General features: G+C 33.7%; 1 protein-coding gene across 1 annotated transcript; it reads left to right on the plus strand.

The window, feature by feature from the left end:
- The first annotated feature begins 6,662 nt into the window (after positions 1-6,662).
- Positions 6,663-23,095, plus strand: LOC126833348 (thyroid transcription factor 1-like). Its single transcript, XM_050564619.1, has 5 exons — positions 6,663-7,388; positions 14,837-14,967; positions 15,569-15,664; positions 20,411-20,497; positions 21,195-23,095. The coding sequence occupies exons 1-5, from the start codon at positions 7,001-7,003 to the stop codon at positions 21,549-21,551; spliced, it is 1,059 nt and encodes a 352-aa protein (XP_050420576.1). The 5' UTR covers positions 6,663-7,000; the 3' UTR covers positions 21,552-23,095.
- The last annotated feature ends 1,542 nt before the right edge of the window (positions 23,096-24,637 follow it).

Below are 24,637 nucleotides of genomic sequence, written 5' to 3' on the forward strand. Positions count from 1 at the left end.
TTGAATATAATAATACAGTAATTGCGTCCATTCGGGTATGTTTAAATTTTGTTTACAATTTGTATACATAATTCGCAGATACTAATCGGATCGTTACAGTGTGTTTACCGTAAAGCGCATTGTGCGAGCGGAGGATGTCTCCGTCAAGTTTGTTTAGTTCGGAGTGGACCAGGTGAGGTCATTATAGTAACGCACGTACGGAATAATCGATGTTTATCTGCTGAAATTTGCGTTTTATTGATAGCAGACGTGTTTCATAATACATGTGAATCGGACCGGAACCGATTGACAATAATCGCCTTACATTATTATTATGTGACGGTATATAGCAGTGTAGTATAATATGTTTGGGGGGTCGGTATTTGTTCCTCCTCATCGGTCTTGCGATATATGTGTTTTTTTTAACATTTTTTTATTCTCACAACTATTAAAAATCACGTTGCTGTCCTCGTCTCCCTTGTAGTATGGTAGCGGTATTGATACTAAAACGAAATTGCTGACCTAACCGGCCACGTCCGCTGTTTTTGTAAGACTTTTTTATTTTTACCAGAAAGTTTTTCAGTTTTTATTCATATTCAATAAAGCGTCAATTACTGCGAAATCGCAGTTCGAGTAGCGACGCGCGCGCTACCGTGTGTTTATTTAATTTGAAAATCATTTTTTAAAAAAACGGCACACTGTTGTTTGCTCGGTCCGATTATTTTTTTTATTTGTTTTCCAGATCCTGGCAGACGCGTGTGCCCTTTATTAGTGTTTGATTGGTGTGCACGGTCCTGGCTGACAAGCAATAATTGCCGCTAACCCCCTCGGCTGGGCTACAGCATTCGCATCACAACCCCTTTGTTTATTATTATTATTATTCCAAAAGTCGCGTGCGTCGTTAGACCCACCTAAATCGTTATAAGTCGACAACGCCAGTATATATACTATACTATATAATCACTAGGGATTATAACTACCTCAATTTCTGCGCACCAGCATACACGTCAATAATAATCGCGAAAGAGCACAGCGTTTAAACGGTATTTGTATTTTGTTTAATATATATATATATATACACAAGGAGGACAATAGGGAATCAATAATGATAATGTAGGATTTTATATGCCGTTTAAAAAAATAAGTACAGCTAGTGACAGAACAAAAAAAACATTAGCACGTACAACCAACAAAACAATTGTAGTTAAAAAATAGTAAAAAATAACTACTTAGAAAACTTTAGAAATAGTCAGAAAAGGTGGGCTTATAATATTTGTTTTTTTTTTAGATTTCCGTATTGAATAATTGGTGACACGAAAAATGCGCACAGTCATTATTTATATATATTTTTATTGGTTGTATCCGTAGTGATTATACGCGGTAGGTATATAGTACCAATGAAAACGACGAGAGCTGATCAAGTTTCGAGTAGCCAAGATGGGTTCTTCGAGCAAAGAAAGAGGACACTCAAAGCTTGAGAGGTGCTCAGAAAGCTGCTGCTTTGTTGATGTTTCCGGGCGGAAATGGCACGCTCAAATAAATTTATTTCCCTTTTACAAAAACCCCTGAGCTAAGGTGTCAGTTGATGAGAGCCTCTTCTTCGTTAAGTACCCTATTGAATAATCGCCAAAGCTACCGTTAGTTATTATAACACATTGACACATTCTCATCTCGTTAATACTTGTGGATATATATTAATAAAATCGGCATGAACTCCAAAACAAGTCTCGCCGTACGAGTGAATCATAACATAATGATTACAGACTACTTCAAAAAGTATATTCATAATAAGAGTAACTCTGTCTGGTCTGAAATATGTAGGTAAGCTAGTCTTTTTCTCATTTATAATTCAATTAAATAAATAAAACACAAATCCAAATTCATAATGCTTTAATTATAAGCTAATAATAAAATAAAATTGTATTTGATTAAGATTTGAGACTGACAGTCAGCAAACTTCGTATTCCCCTATTTCTTTAACTTATTTTATAATAATAATTTTTGTTTAATGTTATTATTTAATAAAACCACGTTTTGGAAGGAGATTAAATGTTAAAAAGTAATGTTTAGCAAAATGTTGTTAAAACAAAGAAAATATTATCATAGTTCATATCATTTAAAATATGAATATAAAAGTATTGGAAGTAGGTATTTTTATAACACTTGAACAACATTTTGTAAATAATATTTTTAAAACATGATTTAAAAATATGAACATTTTTGAAAACGCTACTATATTTTTATTTTTTGTTGTATAGTACAAGTCGGAATACAACGCAGATATTATACTCTTTCCAAAATTATCAAAAAAACCGTGTTTATTTATTAACAATATTATGGCGAGATAATATTACCTATGACGTATTCAAGTTAAAGGTCTTAATTGGCTTTTACTGTAATCATAGTGTAACGCATGCAACATATTATTGTCTTAGTTTTAAGTTTGCCAATATGGGTTCGTATTATTGGGTTTGTATTGATCGTCATTGAAGTAGAAAATCCTGGCCACGCACGCGATATTAGTAAAATATGCTGAGCTCTAACATGTGATCTGCAGTATACGGGGGACGAACACAGGTATATTAATTTCAGTATGCAGTTGTAACCAGATATACCGAGTGAAATACGATGCGCGAGCTGGGGCGTGCACCGCCTCCTTGGGTCGCGTGTCTCGTGATTATTTTTTGACTGCAATGTGGAACAATACTACTTGGGAGTGATAATAATCCTATATACGGAATCGAAACAATTTCAATGTAATATATTATAACGACGGCGGAACAGGTGAAGTGGCTAATAAAACGGTTTACGAGGCTTTAGTCGTCCGTATACTACAATACATATATAGCTACTATAGTCATGGAAATAAACGGTCGGATTACGAGTAAAAAAAAAAAAAAAGATGTAACGAATTTACTTGTAATGGTCAAAGGCCAAAGCGTTGACTATCGATTGATAGGTAGACATTATACATAGTGATTTAAGCGTGAACTGAAAATACAGAGCGTGGGGAAATCATTTAATAATACTACTATTACCTTATGTAATAATATACTAATGTACATGGCCCTCAGGCTATAACGTTGCCGTTGAACTGATTTGTCATGCGTCGAAAGCACAAAAATGAACCCTGTTAATAATATATTTTAATCCTTTATCAGCAATTCATTATTCATAAACATTAATAAAATAGGTAGAGAACTCTAAAGGCTAAAATCTAGCAATAATTATCATTTATCATATAATAAAATATATTTTTTTAGCTAAAATAAATAATGAACTAATTATTTATACTTAACATATCTTTTGTTAACAACTGTCATTTTTTGACGTACCTACAATATCTATATATTGAACATAACGCTTTCACGTTATAAAATAATATGTAGAATACGTTATTGAATTAATACGGTTTTCTCTATTTTATTTCATAGGTACATAGGTTGTACTGTTTTTAACTCCGTCTCTATGGTTGAATAAATGCATTGAGAAATCGTCCCCTCGTTAAAAATAGTAAAAATATAACAGCCACTCGAAAGTCATTTCTATGTGTCACTACAATGCACTCGGCACGTCGATTAGCGATATTGCACCAGGTACTTTTCTATAATATTATCGTTCGGCAGTAGTCCTTACAATAATAATTACATGACCACCGGAGGATATACACGAATACCATATATATATACATATATATATGTGGTATTCGAGGGGGGTATTTCTGGAGTGCTCTTAAAATCAACGTTCCACATTCATGTTATTTCGTACGTGGGGCCACCGAGTTTTTTTTTAGAAAACCATACACGCCCGACGTTCAAAACAATAGGCTTTTCCTTGTTCTTTCTCGTGCATTACATATCTTATTATAAACGGTCAAAAAGTACTTGAAAATTTCGTTGAAAAAAAAAACGGTTAAAAGTCGCGTCTGAAAAACCCATGATGCCACCCGACAATGAACTGAAAATTGAATTTTACAATAGTACCCCAATCCGAGTTATATGTGTAAGTACTAAGTAGGTATTTACACCCTACTCAGTCCTAACTACTCTGTTTACTGCTATATGATCACAGGTCATAGGTATTCAATTAGTCAACTAGAATATCTAGAAAAAACCAAGAACATAATATTTACCTTTTGAAAACACTCCATGTATAAATGTGGAACTACTAACTATTTTGCAAATAGTTTATAGCATAACGTTAAAATATAATGTGTCAATTTTTAAAGTGGTTTTTTTTTCAGTTTTAAAGAGGTAGCAGTTAATCTTTTAATGTTAAACCAGGCTAAATTAGCCTATATAAGATGGTACTTGGGTAACGATTAACTATTTATTGCGAATAGAAAATTAAAAAACAAACTATTTTTATATTCATATTATGTTGTTTATTACTCTAAAATTAACAGTATAATTAATACTTAATTATTAAAGTCATAAATATAAAATACCAAATTCAATTTCGTGTCGATTTTTATATTATCGATTAAATTTTCAACTTTATACTTAGACAGTTTTATTTCATATTTTAAAATTGAGTTAATTATGAGCAGATCAGACAAAAAAGGATAAAACAAGTTAACTTATATAATTAATTATTTTTACACGTTTGAATAAGAGAAACGTATGGAATTTTCATGTATCATAGTTTTACATCTACTCTAAATGCTTTCCATCCAACACTAATTCGACAGTGCATACATGTGTCTACAAATAACAAGAAAGTATAGATAAATTAAATTTTTCAATAATTCATAGCGGACAATAAAATTAGGTAATGTATTTTATCATTATTCATTATGATTCATTTTAGAGTACCTAATAATAATAAAAGTATATTTTTTTAATTTTTAATCTGGATGAATTGATTGAAACTAGGGGTCTCGGTTTCGTACGTGTAGTAATACATACGTGATCACGGTTCCGTGATCACGTGAATAAATGTAATATAAAATCCGTATGTTTAATTCACGTGAATTCGTTGTACGAAATTCACGTGATCACGTATATTAATATTATTCACGTGAATAAAATTATAAATTCACGGACAATTTCCAATCACGGGTCTTATAAACTCGTGATTAATTTCACGTGAATCCGTGAGCCGTGATTCACGTGAAATAGGGAGCTCTAAATTTGAAACCCTATATTTATTTATTTGTTAGGAATCTTAGACATTTTTATTGAAAGATTAAATGTAATTAATAACACATTCCCTAATTAAAACTGAGCAAAGGGAAAAGTTAAAAATAACATTAGAATTAAAAAAATAAAATGATACTTATTAACATATTTAAGTTATAACACTAAATAAACAAAGTGAATTATTAGGTAATCAATTTATACCTAAAAAATGAATTCATCGTAATTAGTTTTTCTCAAATTATTGCATCTCGGTTTTGGAATTATAGATAAGTGTATAATTGGGATCTGTAAACCAATATTTATATTATTACATGATCTGGGATTAGGATGAGGGAATGCAATTAAGAGTTGTAAATAAACCTAACCTAACCTAACCTCATATATTTTCGATATTTTACTGTTTATATTACCGTTTAGGTGCACTTAGGCGAAACTTAAGTTTTTGTTACATAAATACGACCCACAACATTTATCGTTGATTTACACACAGTTTACCTTGCATTCTATTTCTGGATTTCACCTGATCTAACCAAAAGAACTACCGAATCGTTTGAGATTATATAGATTAAAATTTAATAGATAGAAAAAGAACCCCTAGGAAAATCACGAAGTGACTTTGTTGAAAGGCTTGCAACGAGAAACTACAGAAATAAGGCACAAAAGAACTATTTTCCGAGTTTCCGTTCGACCAAAGAGGATAAATAATGGAACCGGGATAGGTCAGATAAGATTCTATTGTAATTTGTATTTAAAAATGTCGAACCAGTCTTTCGATCTATGCGCCGAGTTGTGTATTTTTGGTTTTCAGTTTTCACATTGTTGTTTATCCGTAAACATAATAGGTGAATGATTTGTCATATTGGTTATCATAAGGGATCTTTACTATTACTACTTAGTTATCCAAAACTCTTCTGAAGACTTTATTTTACAAATTTAAAACTATTTATAGTCAAGTGTAGGATATTTTGTAAACAATAGCGGTAACAACTGTGGTGATATGTATACCTACACTCGGCCCAAGTCAAATGATGTTGTCTTTCGTGGCGACAAGTGCCTCTCGCCAGTACTCGTTTTACGTGTAATTGATTACGCTACTTCGAGACGATGATGCTTCTAGTACACTAGAGGTACTCTCCTGCTCCTCCATCTCCTCCACCTCTTCTTGCTATTAAAACCCTACATTTCCCATCGACAGAGTGCCATATCAAAACCGATGCCATTTATACATAGGACTGTTACTACTGTGTGTGTGTGTAAACGCGACCGGAAATATCGCTATTTTATAATAGTACCCACCGGTAACTGTTTTTATCTGCATCGTGCCTCCCCTCCCGCCGGTGATTGATGTGTATAGTTTTACCCTTATGTACGCAGTGTACAATTTTCTTTCGCAACCTTTCGCATTGTCGGCCCAGGTACTGCAGGCTATTGGTTGCCCGGGACCACGCCCTCGCGCCGATCCGTCCCACGGCCTGGGCGGGCTGCGGTGCCGAGGGGCTCCGCCACTCGAGTGCGGCCCTCGAGTCCTCTCGTCGACGTCGAGTAGTCCAGTTTCGAGTGACACTAGTTTCGGGTGGTGCTCTACTCACGAGAGACCCCAGAGTTTATTTATTTTACGCTATTATTGTTTTTTTCTTTTTTTTTTCTCCGTACACACGCGGTAATACACGTAACGCAACGATGTTTACGACGTGAGTGTACCGATTTCGGGTTCGTCCGACCGGTGTCCAGCGTGATTTACATAGTATTCCGGGTGATACTTTGTCGGTTAAGTCGCGAAAGTGGCTCTCTCGGTGACGGCCGCTTCGTCGGCGGCATCAGCCGTGTTCTCGGAGAGCTCTGGCGACCTGCTGCCGGAGCTTAACAGTGCGGACCTTGCGATGTCCTTGAGCCCCAAACCGCACCACCATCATCACCACAGCCATCACACGGCCCACACAACACCGTTCTCCGTCACCGACATACTCAGCCCCATCGAGGAGTACCGCAAACTGGAGCTGTGCGGTTCTCCGTCACCGTATCACCGGTCCAGCACGGCCGGCAGCACAGGAGGTAGCGCATCCGGCAGTCCCGGCGCGATGTCCGTAGGCGGCGGCCAGAACGGCAACGGACCCAACACGGCTCCGGCCGCGGCCAGCTGGCACGTACACCCACAATTCCCGGCACCGCCGCCGCCACCTCCTCAATATTGTCAACCGGACATGGTTACCGGTTATGGAAACTCCACCACGTGGTACGGGGCGCCGACTAACGACCCGAGATTTGCCAGTAAGTCAAAAAAGTTATGATTTACAAGTCCTGTAAATAGGCAACTATAATATTATCAAGCCGGTGTCAGTGAATGACCTGTTTTTAATATTTATAATATTCCAAATACATTAAACGACGAGCGAGACACTAACGTTATACACTTATATTAGAGTATTACATGCTTAAAATATTTATACTGCATTTGCATAGGTTATTCTGAAGTACAAAAATTGGTAATCAAAATATTTATTTATTCCATTAGAGTACCAGTGTCCACGTTGCATAATAAATATTTAAAGTAAAAATTAAAATAAAAAAAAAAAACTATTAGAATTAAAGAAAAGATATTGGCAAAAGTGATAGGAATGTATTAACTTCACGAGCAATATGTTAGAGATTATATTATTATTATGGAAAGAATAGAAAAAATGTAAATAAATTGTAAACGAAAAGAAGGAAAAAGTATTAGAGAAAAATAAGAAGGCTAGTCTATAAATTATTATCAATCAATTTGCGAAAGAATCCTACATTTTTTTCAGTTTATATATTAGTCAAAGAACACTTAAACTAGTAGCTATTATTCCGTTAAAATCGAATGATACAAAAAAGTGATAGAATCAATCAAAAAAAGTTTAAACATTAAATGTAATTAATAATGTGATCTATTATTTATTCTCAACTGTAATAATTTAGTGAAACGAATTTCAATGGTTCTCCTTACAAATATTTATTTTTAAATGCATTTACTAACAATATATTTCTAATTAAAGTTTTGTATGTTTTTGTTAATGTGTACTTTTAGTAAAATTTATCAAATACAATGAAAAATAATTCCTAATGAAATACATGGTTATCGCATTTAATAGGATATGTTTAATAGGTATTGTATATGCCGTAGCCTTATAGTAAATGATATTTGTGGTTTTTCTCTAAATAAAATCCGTCTTTTAACTAAAAAAACTAAACTGATACAACAATTCAAAATTGAAACTTAAAATTTAACAAACTTTTTCGATTTTCAAGGATTTGTTTAACTTTTAAACTTTTTTCTTTCTGATCAACGGAATAAGTGTATCTATAGTGCATTTTGTCTAGTGATGTAAAATGCACACGTACAGAAAAAAAAGGAAGGAATATTTAACATTATAAATCCAACAATTTCTCACCAATCGTAAAATAAATGATTAATTTTCACCATATTGGAATTTCCATTTGTCTTTAACGGAAGTTTTATGAAACACAAAATGTTCATAACAATATCTTAACTTATTTAATATAAACCCATCAGTGCGATAACACCGATAAAGAAGCGGATCATGTTTATGTTTTTTTCACATAAGCAAGTTCAAACGACCGTAAAATACCCAGAGGGGTTGTGAATTCAGGGTGTCATATTGGATTAGAGACAAGGCAGCTTATATACAAGAACCCCTTTTTCCGCAAAACATTTGCCCCGGGACGTGAAAATACACCATGTAACCGGTTATTACAACAGTCGTTATAATGCCATTAGCCCTTTTTTTATCATATAAAAGCGATCACTCTTCGTAGGTACTCAACAATGCACGTACGCCATGTACCTATGTAAAGTTCTGTAACACGTTTAGGCTCTATTTATGTTTGATAATTGGAAAATTGTATGTAGTTTGCCAAATTCAAAGGAATTAACAGCTAAAGGATACTTATATACATTTTAATTACAACTAGAATTAGTTAATAATATATAATTAATTTGTATATTTAATACAATTATACTCAGACAGAAAATATAAAATAAATAAATAATTTTATTTTTGGGGCTATATGATAATGTTATACCTTTGAGTGAGACCAAAGTAGATATGAACTATGAAACGTACCAATATGGTGATTCTCAGTTTGCTATACACGTTAAAATGGATTGAAAAACACATTTTAATTTAACTAATACGTTTTATTGTTTATACTTTTTCAACAATTTTATTAGCTGCTTTCTCAGTATACATAATATATAAGCTTTCATGCCTATGCCTCTTACATATTTATTTTATTACAATGTTTTAGTTTGTTATATGTAAAATTATTGCAGAAATCGCGTTTTTTGAGGGATAGGTACTATGATAAAACTTCTGTAGGTACAATAGCCAAAACAATCCTATTGAAAAAGTTATTTGTAAATTGATATCATATTAAAGACATTATTTTCAGATTGAGTAAGAAACATATTAGATAACTCTTTTAGAAATCCAACCAGTATATTATTTTCTTAACTTAAATAGATTGATCTATATTATTATTGTATACAGAAACCACTATTTTAAATGTTCTATACTATTACACTTCTTTGTAATTATTTTTTTGAAGGTGATTAATTGGTTAGCCGTTCGAGAATATTGGTATAAAAGTCATAATAAAAGAGAAGTTTATTTTTTGTTTATTATATTTAAATTACACAATCTGTAAATAATTTTCGTTTTCTGGTGTCACCTGAAATATTAAGAATGGATAAGTCAGAAATTAGAAGGTTACGGTGGTTGGATAGGTTAGGTTAGGTTGAAGTTGAATTGTTTGTAGAGAGTTTTTGGAATGTTTTGTACTGTTGAAATAAAGAGGTCGTTGTAGAGGTATTATTAAAAACATAAAATTGAGTCAACGGTTACTTGACGGAGGCATTTTGATTGTCACGTTTTGTTAAAGTTTGAGAGCTTTACAGAGCCCCAGAGTTGGATGCCGTATGCGGTATGACCGAATTGGCTTAAAAAGAAGTTTGTGTGCGAGAACTTTATTGGTAAGACTAACATGTTTGGATATTAGAAGAAGTCGCAGAGGTTGATATAGTGCCGAAGTCAGTTGGTGGTCGTCTAATAAAAGACATTTTTTGCAGAAGAAATGGGTAAATCATTGACAAAATTATAGTTACAAACAACATAATACATTTAATGAGTAAAGTATGATACAAATATATTTGTTTATATAACATTCATGAGCTACGCTTTATTCTTTGACATTAGTATATTTGACTATTTATCTTGTAAGTTCATCTGGTTTTATTTTGTCAATTCATTTATGTATACCAATGTTCAATTTTGCTTGTAGAATTATTAGTAAATACTTCAACGTTGGACGTGCTAGGATTTGTGGCCTTCGATGGTTAGCTAGTTTGTTCTGAGTCCTTTTTTAAACTTGTGTGGAAATAGTTAGATGTAATAAGTAATAACCCTAATGTTGAGCTTGAACTGATTGGAGTGGGCGGATATTCTGACAGTGGTTCCAATTTGGTGCAAAAGTTAATAGCTTTGTATGTTGTTGTATGCATTCTATCATTTTTTACTTTTGTTCTAATCATAATAAGCAGGCGTAGGCCTACAGTGTAAGAGTCGGGATATATAATAATAAATACGGTTGTTTGAATAATCGAATCGTGATTAAAAACATGTTGTGTGTTTTGTAGACGTGAGAGCGTCTTCTAACAAGGCTACACCGAAGCACGGTTTAAATAACACTACTATATTATAATATATGACGACCTCCATATCGAATGAATTATAAGACATTTGATCGAATATAACAACATACATACCTGGTACCGGTGTGTATCTTCGTGTGTGCTGTGTATGCGTTACCAAGCACATTTTTTTCCCTAACCGTATGTACCAATGTCCATTATTATATTAATATATTATGTACAAACTCATTGCCGAGTATAGTGTTCCGGACCATTGTACATGTCGATTATATTCGGCTCGGCGTTAGAATAATATTTGTCACCCTGTACTGTGCGTTCGGTTCTGGTGTGTGTTTGCTCAAGAAATATTTCCAAGGCCTCGGGCCAACGACGTGGCTGGCTACCGATGTTTGCCAAACACAAACACGGCGACCGAGACGAATTCCATTCGTAAAAAAATACAGCCGGACAACTCATTATACGGTTTTTAAATTTTCGTCGTGGCCCGGGAAACTTAAAAAAAACATTGACGTAGTTTTGATTTTGGACAAACAGGTAAAAATCATCGTCGTGTGTTTGACAATGCGTTTGTTATTGGTCAATCGTTGACGGGGACCAAATAACCCTATCTCACTCTTTCTTTCTCTCTCTCTCTCGGTTCGACCGCTTACAGCAATCAAGCTATCAAAATATTATTTTTTCTACCGGGTTTTTTTTCTACAGCTCTCGTCACTCTCTTTAGGGCCAGCGGACACCCACGAAGCCCGCGAGGTGATGCAGTAGAATGTCAGCATCACAGGTAGCTTCCATATATATTGTTATAATAACGTGTGTGCAGTAGAGAGAGAAAAAGATCCTTTCAACGGGCAGTTTCGTGCAACAATAACAATATTATAACATAATATTAAATCCGTCCATTCACACATGCCGAATCCGGTGGCAAACGCCCACTCGATATTAGGTATAGGTTTTATGAGTCAATCCCGAGTAAAATGCAATATCCCGGGTCCAGTCGGATATCCTTTCGTCTTACGCCTTCTTAATGTGGTTTTGACGATTAAATGGTATTCCGTTGTCATAAAAAAAAACGTGCAGAGTTGTTGACGTGTCCCTTATTGTGACGTATATGTACAATACAAGCGGAACACTATATGTGCGCCGAGTAAAGGAAATGCGGAATTATTGATGTGGGCAATGTACGAAGGGGCGGCCATTAAAACGAATTGTGTTCGTCAAGGTCTGTTAAACTCGACCATGTTTTTTTATTCTAACAATTTACTATATAAACAAATCGTGGGATAGTAATATATGTAGTTGTTTCGTGTGGGTTTTCTTCTGAGTGTGTGTATGCGATATTTTTGAAAATTGTCTGAGAAAAGAAATTACACGGCGTGAAATAAATCCAAAATAACACCATTTAAAAACAAAACAACAACCGTTAACACTTATGTACCTTATGTGTGTACAAATAGTACGGTACAATGATGTGTGCATAACTTGCCCAGGAGACATTTTTTTCACTTTAATTTTTGAATATCGTGTAAACAGTAGGTTAGTAACACTACTGCAAAATCTCAAAGGTCAAATTATTTCTAAATAATACAATTAAAAATGTGCTTCGATAAACAATCAACGCTTTGAAAAGCGATAAGACCAAAAGAGTACAGTACTTGTCAATGCAAACTTTTTCTATCCGTTTGTATTTTACAATTAGTTTCTATACGCTTGAGATTTCCCAACAATTGAACTTTTTTCCGTTGTCTTTGATATTTGTTATATATATATATATATATATATATACCTACTACAATATTATACTTAATGTTTACCACACGCTTTGTACAATTGGTACGCTTATTTATACCGATTATTACCGATTACCATATACAAATGCGCACACGTTCGATGAACTTATTTTCCATATCCTACATAATACACTCGGCCGTCGTTGTCGCGAAGGATATAATATTAAGCGTGTGCGGCATCGTAAACTCATATATATATATATATACATATACATACATTATGTACATATAATATACTTACGCACACGCACGCCGTATATGCGTTTTTATTTTCACCACCACCAACACGTGCCGTCCAATGTAAACGTCGTACAACCGTGGTGTGTTTATTGATCCCCTTTCTATTTTGGTGGAAAACCTGTCAAAAATCGTCTCCGGATAATACACGTTCGAAAAAAAGCTCGGCGGCTGAGAACTCATATTGCACGCTCCATTTGTAGTTGACAAGCCGGCAGACAGGCAGGCGCGGGTATGTGTATAATAATAATAATACATATATAGTGTGTGTGTTTGCTTTGTGACCGGCATGAACAATATAATGTCGGAGGGGTACATTAATATCTATATATTTAGTATGTATATATTATATACTGCGTCTAACGTCCTGTCGTGGAAATAATAATTGGAATCTACCGCGTATAATATTATTATTATAATATATGCTTTGCCCCCGCGTACCTACTTTGTGTATATACTGCGTACATATTGTATAGAATATGTCTAATGGTGCGGCTTACACAATTTAATAAATACTTCAATTGAAGACGTGCGGCCGACTATAGCAATTCGTGTTTTGGACTTGTATTTTATAACTAAAACCATTAACCAGCAGGAGAAATACATTTTTTTGTGTAAATTTGTCCTTATTTTCTTCGTTTGCTTAATTCTAGTCTTCGCAGTACCTTATAAACACATATTCTTCCGTACTACACTGTCCGTCACTATATTACTCTGTCCACTACATATTAGTTATTACACATTATGGTTTTTAATTTTTCCGATTAATAAATTAAAGATTTATATTACCGAGATGAGAACACGAATACGCACGATTTATTTTTGTTTAAAAGTGAAATAAAATATTATGATATTATGATAATTAAATATTAGAATTTAGATATACCTTTTTTTACATATAAATCATGATAATAATAATAATCAAAATTAAAAAATAATATTTTACTATCATTTAGTAGCAACACATTATATTAACATTTTTTTACTACCTTCAGTTTAATTTCAGACCTTGCGAGAATCTTTAAAAAAAAGGTAAAAAAAAAGTTTAAACGCTTATTAGGAGAATTCGTTCGTCATTATTTTAAGGATGCTCTCATTAAAGAGTAAAAAAAAAAACAATTTGGAATAACTTTGTCTATTTATTTCTCAAAGTAAGATATATCCCGTGTAAACCGGAAAGTAACCTCTGAATTAACTACAAACTATATGAATCATTTAGTTTTGTATTAAAATTACAAGGTACTGAAGATAAAAACAAATTTTAATACAACGACTTTATAGAGAGAGAAGCAACTTTATTTAAAAAAATCAAGCGGGCTGCCTAAAACATAGGTTGCCATATAAGACACAGCATACTAGATCAATACAATAGTACATAACACAATTTTTCTTTTAACATTGATGGTAATAATAGTAACACAGGTAAACATAGATTCTTTAAGACAAAAATTAATAAATTAATAATAAGACTAATAATCTAATAAATGGACGATTCAATAAAAATTAAAAATTACAACATTTACCTAGAATATAGGTGGAAATTGATAATATACAATGTATCCTTCAGGACTAAAAGACACATCTTACGTTAAAGTTATACATTGTGCGTGGTAATGGAAAATTAGAATTAGTACTTGACACCTAAATTGTTTGAATGATACCTACTGTATATTATTTTGCATTATAATAGACACGAGTGAATGATTCCTGTCAATTAGGTGATTCTATCCAAGTTGAATATTATAAATTATTAAGTCATGCGGGAGGACTAAAGGGTAAAACACACATTTGCTATGAAATATTCATGAGTCAATAAACGAGCGTCTTACAAGGTGGCGAAAGGGGGCGAAGCGAGGGAGGACATCCAAGACCCTTATAAACAGCCAACCATAGGCATAATGAATTCCAATGAATCGAGTTTTCCGACTGAAAGTTATTGACTTTTTATTACCGTTAAAAAAAAATATTCCAAGCTAACCTATATACGTGTGTTTTTGCAGTTACGCGATTGATGGGCTCATCAAACACCTCGATGAACGGCATGACAAATATGGGATGCGATACAAAACCTCCTCTCCAGTTTCCTCTCACTCAGAGGCGAAAAAGAAGAGTGCTTTTCACCCAAGCTCAAGTACGTACAACTTAAGTTTCAGTGTATAAAACAAAAATAAATATACAAAAGGTCTTACTTAAAAAATATTATGTTTTTTAATTGGTCATAACTCTATTGCTTTTATATTATGATTATTAAAAGCATGAATTGACAATAACATTTTTATTTGGGCGGCGATAGGTGATTAGGGTTTACATATTATATTATGAGTACACTGTATAGAACATATAATAGTATAGAGTTTCTTCGGAAACGTTTTACTAAACAATGTGTTTGTTTTAAGTGCAAGCAATACTGGAAACCCAAAACCGTATTTACTATGCAAGTTCATAGGTGTTTACGACGCACTTAAACTGTCTCAAAATCCACATTTCTCGTACAAATGTAAACAGTAAACACAAACGGGCGTCACGTCAAATCCACCATGGCACCGTTTTGACACGAACACATCCATCCCATTTGTACGAATTGTCTAAATATACTCATCCCCTCTGATGCGTCTGTTCTTATATTATATATACAGTGTCTAGTGCATACAATTTCCCTAGAGAAAAACATTTTATGACATATATCATTTCATTTATGTGGTATAATATATATATTTATATATTTTTTATAGGTTTATGAATTGGAACGAAGGTTTAAACAACAAAAATATTTGTCAGCGCCAGAACGCGAACACTTAGCCAGTTTGATCCATTTAACTCCTACACAAGTATGTAAACATTATATATATTATTATTATTCTCTATTGGTTTATTTTAAAGTAGTTCACTAGTACCTAATTAGAGTTTTAAAAATTATCCAGTAAATATGGTCTTAATATTAGGTAATCTAGACCTATCTTACATGTAGGCTGTATATTTATACTTGCATTTTATGTAGAAATAAAAAAAAGTATATTGAGTAATGAAATGATTATTAAATTAAAAAAAATAACGGTATTACATAATTATATATTAAGAATTATTTTGAAGAAGTAGTAGTTCATATAGGGGGAAGATTCTTTACTCAGTCTTCACTTGTTTTATTTACAAATGGAAAAGATATAAATTTTTTTAATTGAAGAATAATAGAAATAAAAAGTTATTTCATTTTATGTTCGGTTTATAAACGAAAACATTACTTATTATTTATTTATGAAATATATTCTATACAAATCTGATATTAAGTCGGATAATATTTTATCTATAAATAAAAATTAAACAGGTTAACTATATGATACTCATTACTACTAATAAAGGTAATCACTAATAAAAAATTATCTATTACTCGTCAAATTACTAATCAATCATAATCTATTTATGTTTTGTCCAACTCTGTACACTACATTTATTTTGTTTTACAAACGGTAGCACCATATTTAGCTATAACAATAACCTTATGTAGTCGCAGTAGTTATATAGTTAATGTTTAAACTAATAATTCAACTCGTTTGACTTTTGAGTTACTACTATATTGATATAAATTGTGGGAAACTTAAGAGTTTAAAATTTTACATTTTCTCCGGTTGTATAAAATGTGTAGGAACTTTTCTAATGCGAACTCAATTCCGATGTAGTAAGGAAAAAATAAACAAATTTCTATGTTAAGTCGACGGTAGGTTTTTTTGTTAACAGCCAACAAAATATTTGTTGTTTTTGCCGATATTTCGTAAAATTTTAAAAACAATTGTTAATTGTAATCAACTTTTTGTAAATGTTAATTATCGACGGGTTTGTTAATTTAATTTTTACTTTTGTCGAATAAACGAAAAAACCCAACATGTAATTAATTTAATTAACAAAAAAACTTCGACGATAAAAGTTAGCAAGCCGATTTCGTTGAATGTACACGCCTAACATTTGCCGTCAAGTTTCGTCGTGTGTAAAGAGAAATTGAGAAGTGTAAACATGAATAGCTATAAAATAACCGTCTGATGATTTTGTTATACAGTCGGTATCGCCAGAAAGATCATCGCGGCTTAAGGCCGTGCCGCGCTTGTTCAACCCGTTGATCCGGCTTAAACGTTTACCGTGCGGTTAATGAGGGATAAACATTTTCCGGGGTTACGCGTGCGTTGTCCCGTCCCGTCGTCGTATTATTATTATGCGTACATCCCTCCCGCGCGCTATACATCGCTGAGGCAAACAATGAAACTCACCGCGCGTCTAGTTATACCGATTTTCCGCGTATCTCCTCTTGCCGTACCCTCGACAGAACCCTCCCTCCATTCTCTAGGACTGCCGTGGACTCAGCTCTTGGTCGGTTCATATTATATTTATTATAATCGTATACTACCACCGCCGCCGCCAGTATATTTAGTTTGCGGAACGGTGGAAAACGCTTGTCCGCGCTGGTATATACTGTGTTGCCGGTGGTGTCGGACACAAAAGCGTTCATTGTGAGCCCTCCGAAAAATGTCTGAAGTGAGTGCCACTCGAGATGATCAGTCCCGGTGCGCGGCGACGGAACAATGGCCGACAGATTGTGCCTAGTACCCGGGGCGCCAGATGTTGCGGCAAGAGTCCCCGCGCGCGTAATCGCACGTCTACTGTTTTTTATTGTGCGAGGCCGCGTGGGGACCCCAGCGCTACCCGATTACGCGGGCCCGTCGTCCCCAAAATGTCGGTTGAGTGTTCCCCGCGGGTGAACTATAAGCAACGTTTGTGTTCAGTGTTTACATTCGCCGGCAAATTCCACGGTTTCAGCCGATGTTGCGTTTTGCGCAATAACATTATACTTTATATTGATTAGTCAGTGTTGTATCATGATTATTTGTAATATCCGAGTGTATCCAATTGGTTCGGCTCACTTGATAACTTTTTCGAGTCTTCAATCGTTTGAACTATGAACTGTTTGCTGCAGTTTTCCATGCTTATTACTTTTGTAACTTAATTCCTTGTAGCTAACCTTATTCATGTCTATATCATGATTTGTTTCATGTACTCCATCGTTGGTCTTACCTTTCACTTACAAATGTTTGGCATGTACTTGTACCGATTTCCTAGGCTTGATCTCCATCTACATCCAATACCAGAGAAGCTGCTGACCTTCTCCAGTCCCTTTAGTCGCCTTTTAAGTCAAGCTAATATTGCTCTAGATCTATTCTATCCCCGGACCCATAATCGAAAACATCTAACATAAATATTTATTCCTATTCATAAATGCGGCAGCTTAATGAACACCAAACAGCTTTAGTAAGATTGGAATTCGATCTTAATAAAAAGTAAGCTATAGTTTGATAGGAGCGTACTTGACAACTTATACCTAATGTTTAGCTCTAGTCTGTAGTACATATTTGCTAACTAATTGTAAATACTAAATTCTACTAATTTTAGCCGTGTTATATGACTATTATTAGGTTGTTTTTTTGAAACAGTTTTATAAAAATTATCTTCAATTCGTGCTGGTGTGCCTCAAGGTGCTGTCGCAGCCCCTTTATTATTTAATCTTTTTACCTCAGATCAGCCCACAACACCTTACACCACTACCGGTGACTTTGCCGATGATAAAGCTCTTCTAGCCCTCCACGCCGATCCTGTAACGGCGTCAAACTTCATCCAAAATCACCTAAATCTATTATCAACATGGTATAAAGATTGGGGGATAAAAATCAACGAGACTAAATCCGTCCACTGCACATTCACTTTAAAACAAACAGACTGCCCTCATATTTATCTCAATAACATACCCCTTCCAACCGCTCAAAATGTTCGATACCTGGGTTTACACCTAGACCGGCGTCTTACTTGGGCAACTCATATCCACGCTAAGCGTCTCGTCTTAAACAACCGCCTCCGTCAATTACGCTTCCTTCTAACAACAAAACACCTCAACCTCCAAAACAAACTTTTAATTTACAAACTACTCCTCAAACCCATTTGGACCTATGGCATCCAGCTATGGGGAGCTGCCAAACCATCCAATATCTATAAAATACAAACATTTCAAAATAAATGTCTCCGTCTATTAACAAAAGCCCCATTTTACGTCTCCAATGATACCCTCCACAAAGATCTCTCCATCCCAACAGTCCTTAACTCTGCCAAAACCTTCTACAAACGCCTACACTCCAAAACCTTTAGCCATAAAAACCCCCTGATCTCGGAACTATCCGTGCACACAATCCCTGGTGACCCCAGAAGGCGCCTAAAGCGAACGTGGTGTCGCGATCTATTGATTGACTAATCCACGATCTCACACGTCATGAAGTACCAGCTCTGGCTGGCCTCTTCTAACAAGTCTACTGTATCAATGTATTATTATATATTTGCCTACCATGTAATTTATCCTTTGTTCTTATTGTAATTACATTTATTACAGATTGTACAAATTCTAAATAAAAAAACAAAAAAAAAAAAAAAGTTTTATAAAAATGAATTATTCAATTTTTCAATTTACCGTACGCACATTATGGTATACTGTTAAACTAAAAAGAACAGTCAAAGCTATACTACTTGCGTTTTCAAGGATATCGCGACGATAAGTATGTATTGTACGCAATATATGTATTCAATAGTCAATACCAATATATTGTCGGAATCGCATATTATGCAAATTGGAAAACGCTTAGTGAAGAGAATTGTTTATGTCTATTTTCGACCATTTTGTTGAATATTTTATGATTTGCCGAACGTATACGAACATAATGGTGCTGGTATGTATAGGTATACCTAATACTTTGCTGTGAGGTGCGTACAGCAGTACATAATATTTTGATCGTAAACATAACGAAAGTGAAAAATTACCTTTTAATTAGACATGTACAGAGTTTGTCGGTAGGTGTAAGTAGTTGTGTTAAATTAGGTATTTAAAAGCGGCTTTTACTATGGAAATTGCACAAGGTATAAAATGTATGTGCCGTTTGCGTTGTGTATCGTTTACGTGGACAAGTAGGAGCTGAGTACTTTTGAAAAGTGAAGTGAATTTATGTAGGAATTATTCGCAGATACTCGTGGCGGCTTCAAGTGCGCGCGGCAGAGCTGGATCGTTCTTTCGGTCAAAAGAGTTTGTCTTTAAACCGTTAACCAAAAGCCGCGTAGAGTGCACTCGGTTCGCGAGCACTTTTAAAAACACCACTTCAACTTTATTTCCACTTCGTTCCCATTCACTGTCAATATTAATATTGGTCATCTTTTATTTTCAACAGCCACAAATACTCTTCATCCGTATTCATTATTAATTTTCCTTTCGTTCATAACATAAACGTCGGCGTTCCGCCAGTATAATAGTATACTGATGTTTTGTTACCTAATTTAACGGTTTTACACATAGCGTTGCGTTAATGCGTCTGCCGTCTATGACGTTAGAAATTGCATTTTGGCTCGGTTGTTATATGCAATAACTTATAAACTTAACCTAACCCAACCAATTATATCTATGCTACCTTCAGACGGAGAGTTGAAGTTGTGCAATTAATACTGATAAATCACATAATAAGTACATGACTAACTGTAAGTGATATATGTTTTGTTATCAGGTTAAAATTTGGTTTCAAAATCATCGGTACAAATGCAAGCGTCAAGCGAAAGAAAAAGCCATGGCCGAACAAAACGCACAAAATCAGGTAAAATGCATTTTTATTTTGTTTAACAAGTACCATAAAATTACTTGTATTTGATATTCAATAACATCTTGGTGATCTCGATTATTATAATCGGTGCAACCCAAACGGCTCCCATCTATTGTTTGTTTTTTCCCAAACGGCTCCCGTCGAAAAAAGTTTCACGAGTAGGTAAATTCCCAAATGGCTCCGGTATTTGGTACTACGTGTATATTATCAAGTCTCTTTAACTTTTCAAAAAAACTTAAACTTAAATTTAAGCCTGTAACCTCCTTCTAGACTGTAGACTACAAACCTAGGATATTTTAAGTTAGCGGAGCGAGCGAGTGCCAAAACACTTGGAGATCTGCCGTCCTTATCAGTTAACAATACGAAGTCCAAATTTGGTAAAAGTGGTAGCAACCCTTCTTAAATCTATTAAAATTTTTGAAAAAAATGATTAAACATTTTTCGTTTTCTTTCCACGAAAAACTCGCTGACGAGAAGGAAATTGTGTTGTAAAAAACAAGAGCCGTTTGGAAATTTACCTTTTTGTAAAACGGGAGCCGAAGGGGCTACGTCCATTATAATTATACATCGTCAATTCGAATACATACCATCAACTACTAATTATATTATCAATAGCTGTTGTTTTGTCAACAAACTCACTCTAAAGTATTACTTACTGCGCTGTGACTTATACCGAGATTGTAATTCGCAGGCTCAGAGCTCGCCACGCCGAGTGGCCGTGCCTGTATTGGTCAAGGACGGAAAACCGTGTTCTGGCACGTCGGACTCTTCGAGCCAGCATGCCGCGCAGGGCGTTAACAACAATTGCAACGGTCACAGTCCGGTCATGCACCACGGCGGACATGTGCCCGTCGCCGTGCACCCGCACCACCACGGTCACCATCATCACCACGGTTCGCCAAACGTTGGACATCACCAACAACAGCATCAATCGCAACATCAGCTGTTGGGCAACGCCGCGATGCCGTACCCGAGACAGAACGTCGGGCAACATCATCATCAACAACAAAACATGTCCTATTTATCGTTACAAGGTCGTGCGTGGTGAGCCAACACACCGTTCTGCACGTGTCATCTACCATATAAGTAAACATACATCTTATTTTTTTTGTGTATACAATTTTTAACCGACGCTGCATACACGCACACGCCAATAGAAACAACTTAAAAGAATTAAAAACATAGCTACCGTTTATTTGTTATTGACCCCCCTTCCCCCCACTGCATGTGCAAATACCATCCATTCCCACCATACATTTCCGTTTTGAGTTTTTGACTACTTATAAAATAAACTACCTCTGATAAGATTACTTAATTTATTTCTAAAGCGTGTAAGGTTCATTACAACACGTATTTTGATAATTGAATCCTGTATAATAGACCTAGCTACTTAATTTATTGCGCTGATTCAAACCATTTTAATTGGTGCGGAAAACAGCCGTCATAAGTAATATAAATAATATACATATATACGCAATTATGTATAATAATATTATTTATAATAATATTATTAGACAAAGTTAATGTCATTTGCGTGTGTTTTACTAAAATATGGTATAATTTATTTAATTTGAAATGCCTGTGATAGTTTCACTTTGACCTTTTAAAATGATAAGTATTATTTATATAGTGATTGTTTGAAACGAAATATTTTAATTTATTATACTTATTAGCAATACAAATACAAAGAACTGTCTTTTTTTTTAGTGTTTTTTGCACTGTATGTAAAATGGTATAAATGGTACCTACAAATTGATTGTCAAGTATATTTAATAGTATTGTAATTTGTATATAGGGTTTAAAACCAGATTACATAATAATAATAATAGACATGTAACATTTAACTGTAAAAAGACAAAACGATGTATAAAAGACTTAACTAAATATTATCTAAGTGTAGATATATGGATTTTTCTTATGGATACTATGTTTAAAAATTAGTTCTACCTATTGTATGTAAAATAAAAATAATATAACCTATAATATGTAAATTACTATTTATATTTTACGTAGATATATGTATATTAGCGTATATTTATGTTATAATACCGTCGTTAATTTATGAACAATTGACAATTGTTAAATGTTTAGCGTTTGGTAATGTCACGCACCTATACAAATATAATAGACGTACCTATTAAATGATATATTGCAAGTATTTGTTGATATTCCGTTGATAGTATTCTAGATTTTCTTGCGCTGTGACGCGCATCCTAGATGGCCAAACACATAAGTAAAATGTAAATTGTAGTGTATATATATTATACATATACAACTAAATATTATAAGGACCCCATCACTGTCGTATTGTATTTTTTTAATGATTTTTTGTCAAAATACATAGGTGCAATTCAATTTTTAACTTGGGGGGGCTGGAAATTTTATTTAAATATATATATATATAAGTAAATATACTTTTGTATTTCAAAATTGTATGCATAACCTAATTTTTTTGGGGGGGCTAAGCCCACCCTAGCCCCCCCGTATTTGCGCCTATGTCAAAATATGTAAAACTTTTTCATTTTTTTTTGTAAAAATTATAATTAATGTATAATATGTGAATGTATTTAAATAAACGAATAGCCAAACGAACCTGACTTTTTCTCAATAGTTTAAGGTCAGGTACCTATATGTCTTCCGATGCCGTCACCGTTGAAACACAGGTAACGAATATTATTTTTTGTTATAAAGAGTAGACAATAGGTAACATAATAATATTAAAAAATAACATATATGTATATATCATATTATTATACAGTACGATGACGACCAAAAAGAAGGTGGGTCCGGGGCATAGGAGAGCCGCGCCTCCGACGCCATGACAGTGCCCTGTGTTTTATATATATATAATATATACATATATATTTTACACACAGCACTATAGGTTTATATTATGTTCACTCCCGGAACCCGCACGATTGTCACAACACGCGTACAGAGGGGGACGAATTTAATAAGGCGTAAAATGTGTATACAAATTAAAACTAAATAAAAAAAAAACCCGATCAGCCTTAACAAAACGATAACCAGAGAAAAAATAATGAATAAAAGCTTTGCTTTAATTCGAATCCAATTATTTTTGGATAGTTCACCTAATTGAGATGGAAAGGCAAGTAGGTATAAAAAAGTGCTATATTTTAAACGAAAACGATAGAGATGTAAAAAAAAGTGCCGTATAAGTTCAATAGGTAAGTGCAATTTTTTATTTAAAAAAAAAAAGTTTTGGATCTTAAAATGGACGACAGTAAAACTTTATTCAATCGCTTTGTTTAATTTATTATGACTTTTCGTGTACTCTTTTAAAATTTATTAATAATAAAAAATAAAAAAAACATTCTGTAAAAACACATTGCTCATATTTAATTATTTATAGTCATATTATTTCTATCACGCCTATAATTTTAATTTTTCATTACTTAACAAAAATATTGAATATTGACTATAGTAAACTTCTCTTTGGTGTCTATAAACTATGTTTGGATACCGAAGAATGACAAATAAGATAATTATTGATTTTCATACAAACTAGGACGTGAGAAATGCGTTTCAGTATTTTCTTGTAACAGTTGCTTTACACACAAAGAGGCTAGCAGAAGTACATTGCAGTATTTTTCTAATAACCATTCGCTCAGCGCTCTCAAGTTATTAGTGTTTTTATCACTAATATTAAAGTATTATTTTGGATAATGTTTTTTCTTAAAAAAAATAAAGTTTTAAATAATTAATAATATTATATAAAATATTTTTAACCAATAGGTTTAATACATACCGGTGCAGCGGGAACATAGCGTGTTATTAAATGGACTGAACAATTTTAATGGTGTCGAACAATTTAATTTCTATGTTAAAAAACACATCACGGCGTATCATATCAATATATCATAAATGTATAGTAATGCATAATCGCACTTTCTCTCATAGTAAAAAAAAAATGGTAATAGCGAATAACATTAAACCAACATTTGTCTTCTAACTAGTTTAAAAAAAATACCATTACACTGTTAAAAACATATTTTAAAACAAATAAAATTAAAATATTATAAAAATGTAGTTGCGGTAATATTTTTTAAAATTATTATTCTAATATTTCCAGAATATGCTTACTAAATTCAAGTATAAATATTTTTAAATTGT

The sequence above is a fragment of the Adelges cooleyi genome, unplaced genomic scaffold (genome assembly GCF_023614345.1).
Source record: "Adelges cooleyi isolate 19-005CV unplaced genomic scaffold, UGA_ACOO_1.1 ACOO_flye_CR_arks_rails_tigmint_CR_PRNA_2, whole genome shotgun sequence".
Lineage (NCBI taxonomy): Eukaryota > Metazoa > Arthropoda > Insecta > Hemiptera > Adelgidae > Adelges > Adelges cooleyi.

What these genes read in the sequence shown, in the direction of transcription:
- LOC126833348 (XM_050564619.1), top strand. Translation starts at nt 7,001, where the DNA reads ATGTCCTTGAGCCCCAAACCGCACCACCATCATCACCACAGCCATCAC. An exon ending in TGCTTTTCACCCAAGCTCAA is followed by an intron (nt 14,968 to 15,568) that starts GTACGTACAACT and finishes TATTTTTTATAG; the next exon opens with GTTTATGAATTGGAACGAAG. An exon ending in AACAAAACGCACAAAATCAG is followed by an intron (nt 20,498 to 21,194) that starts GTAAAATGCATT and finishes TGTAATTCGCAG; the next exon opens with GCTCAGAGCTCGCCACGCCG.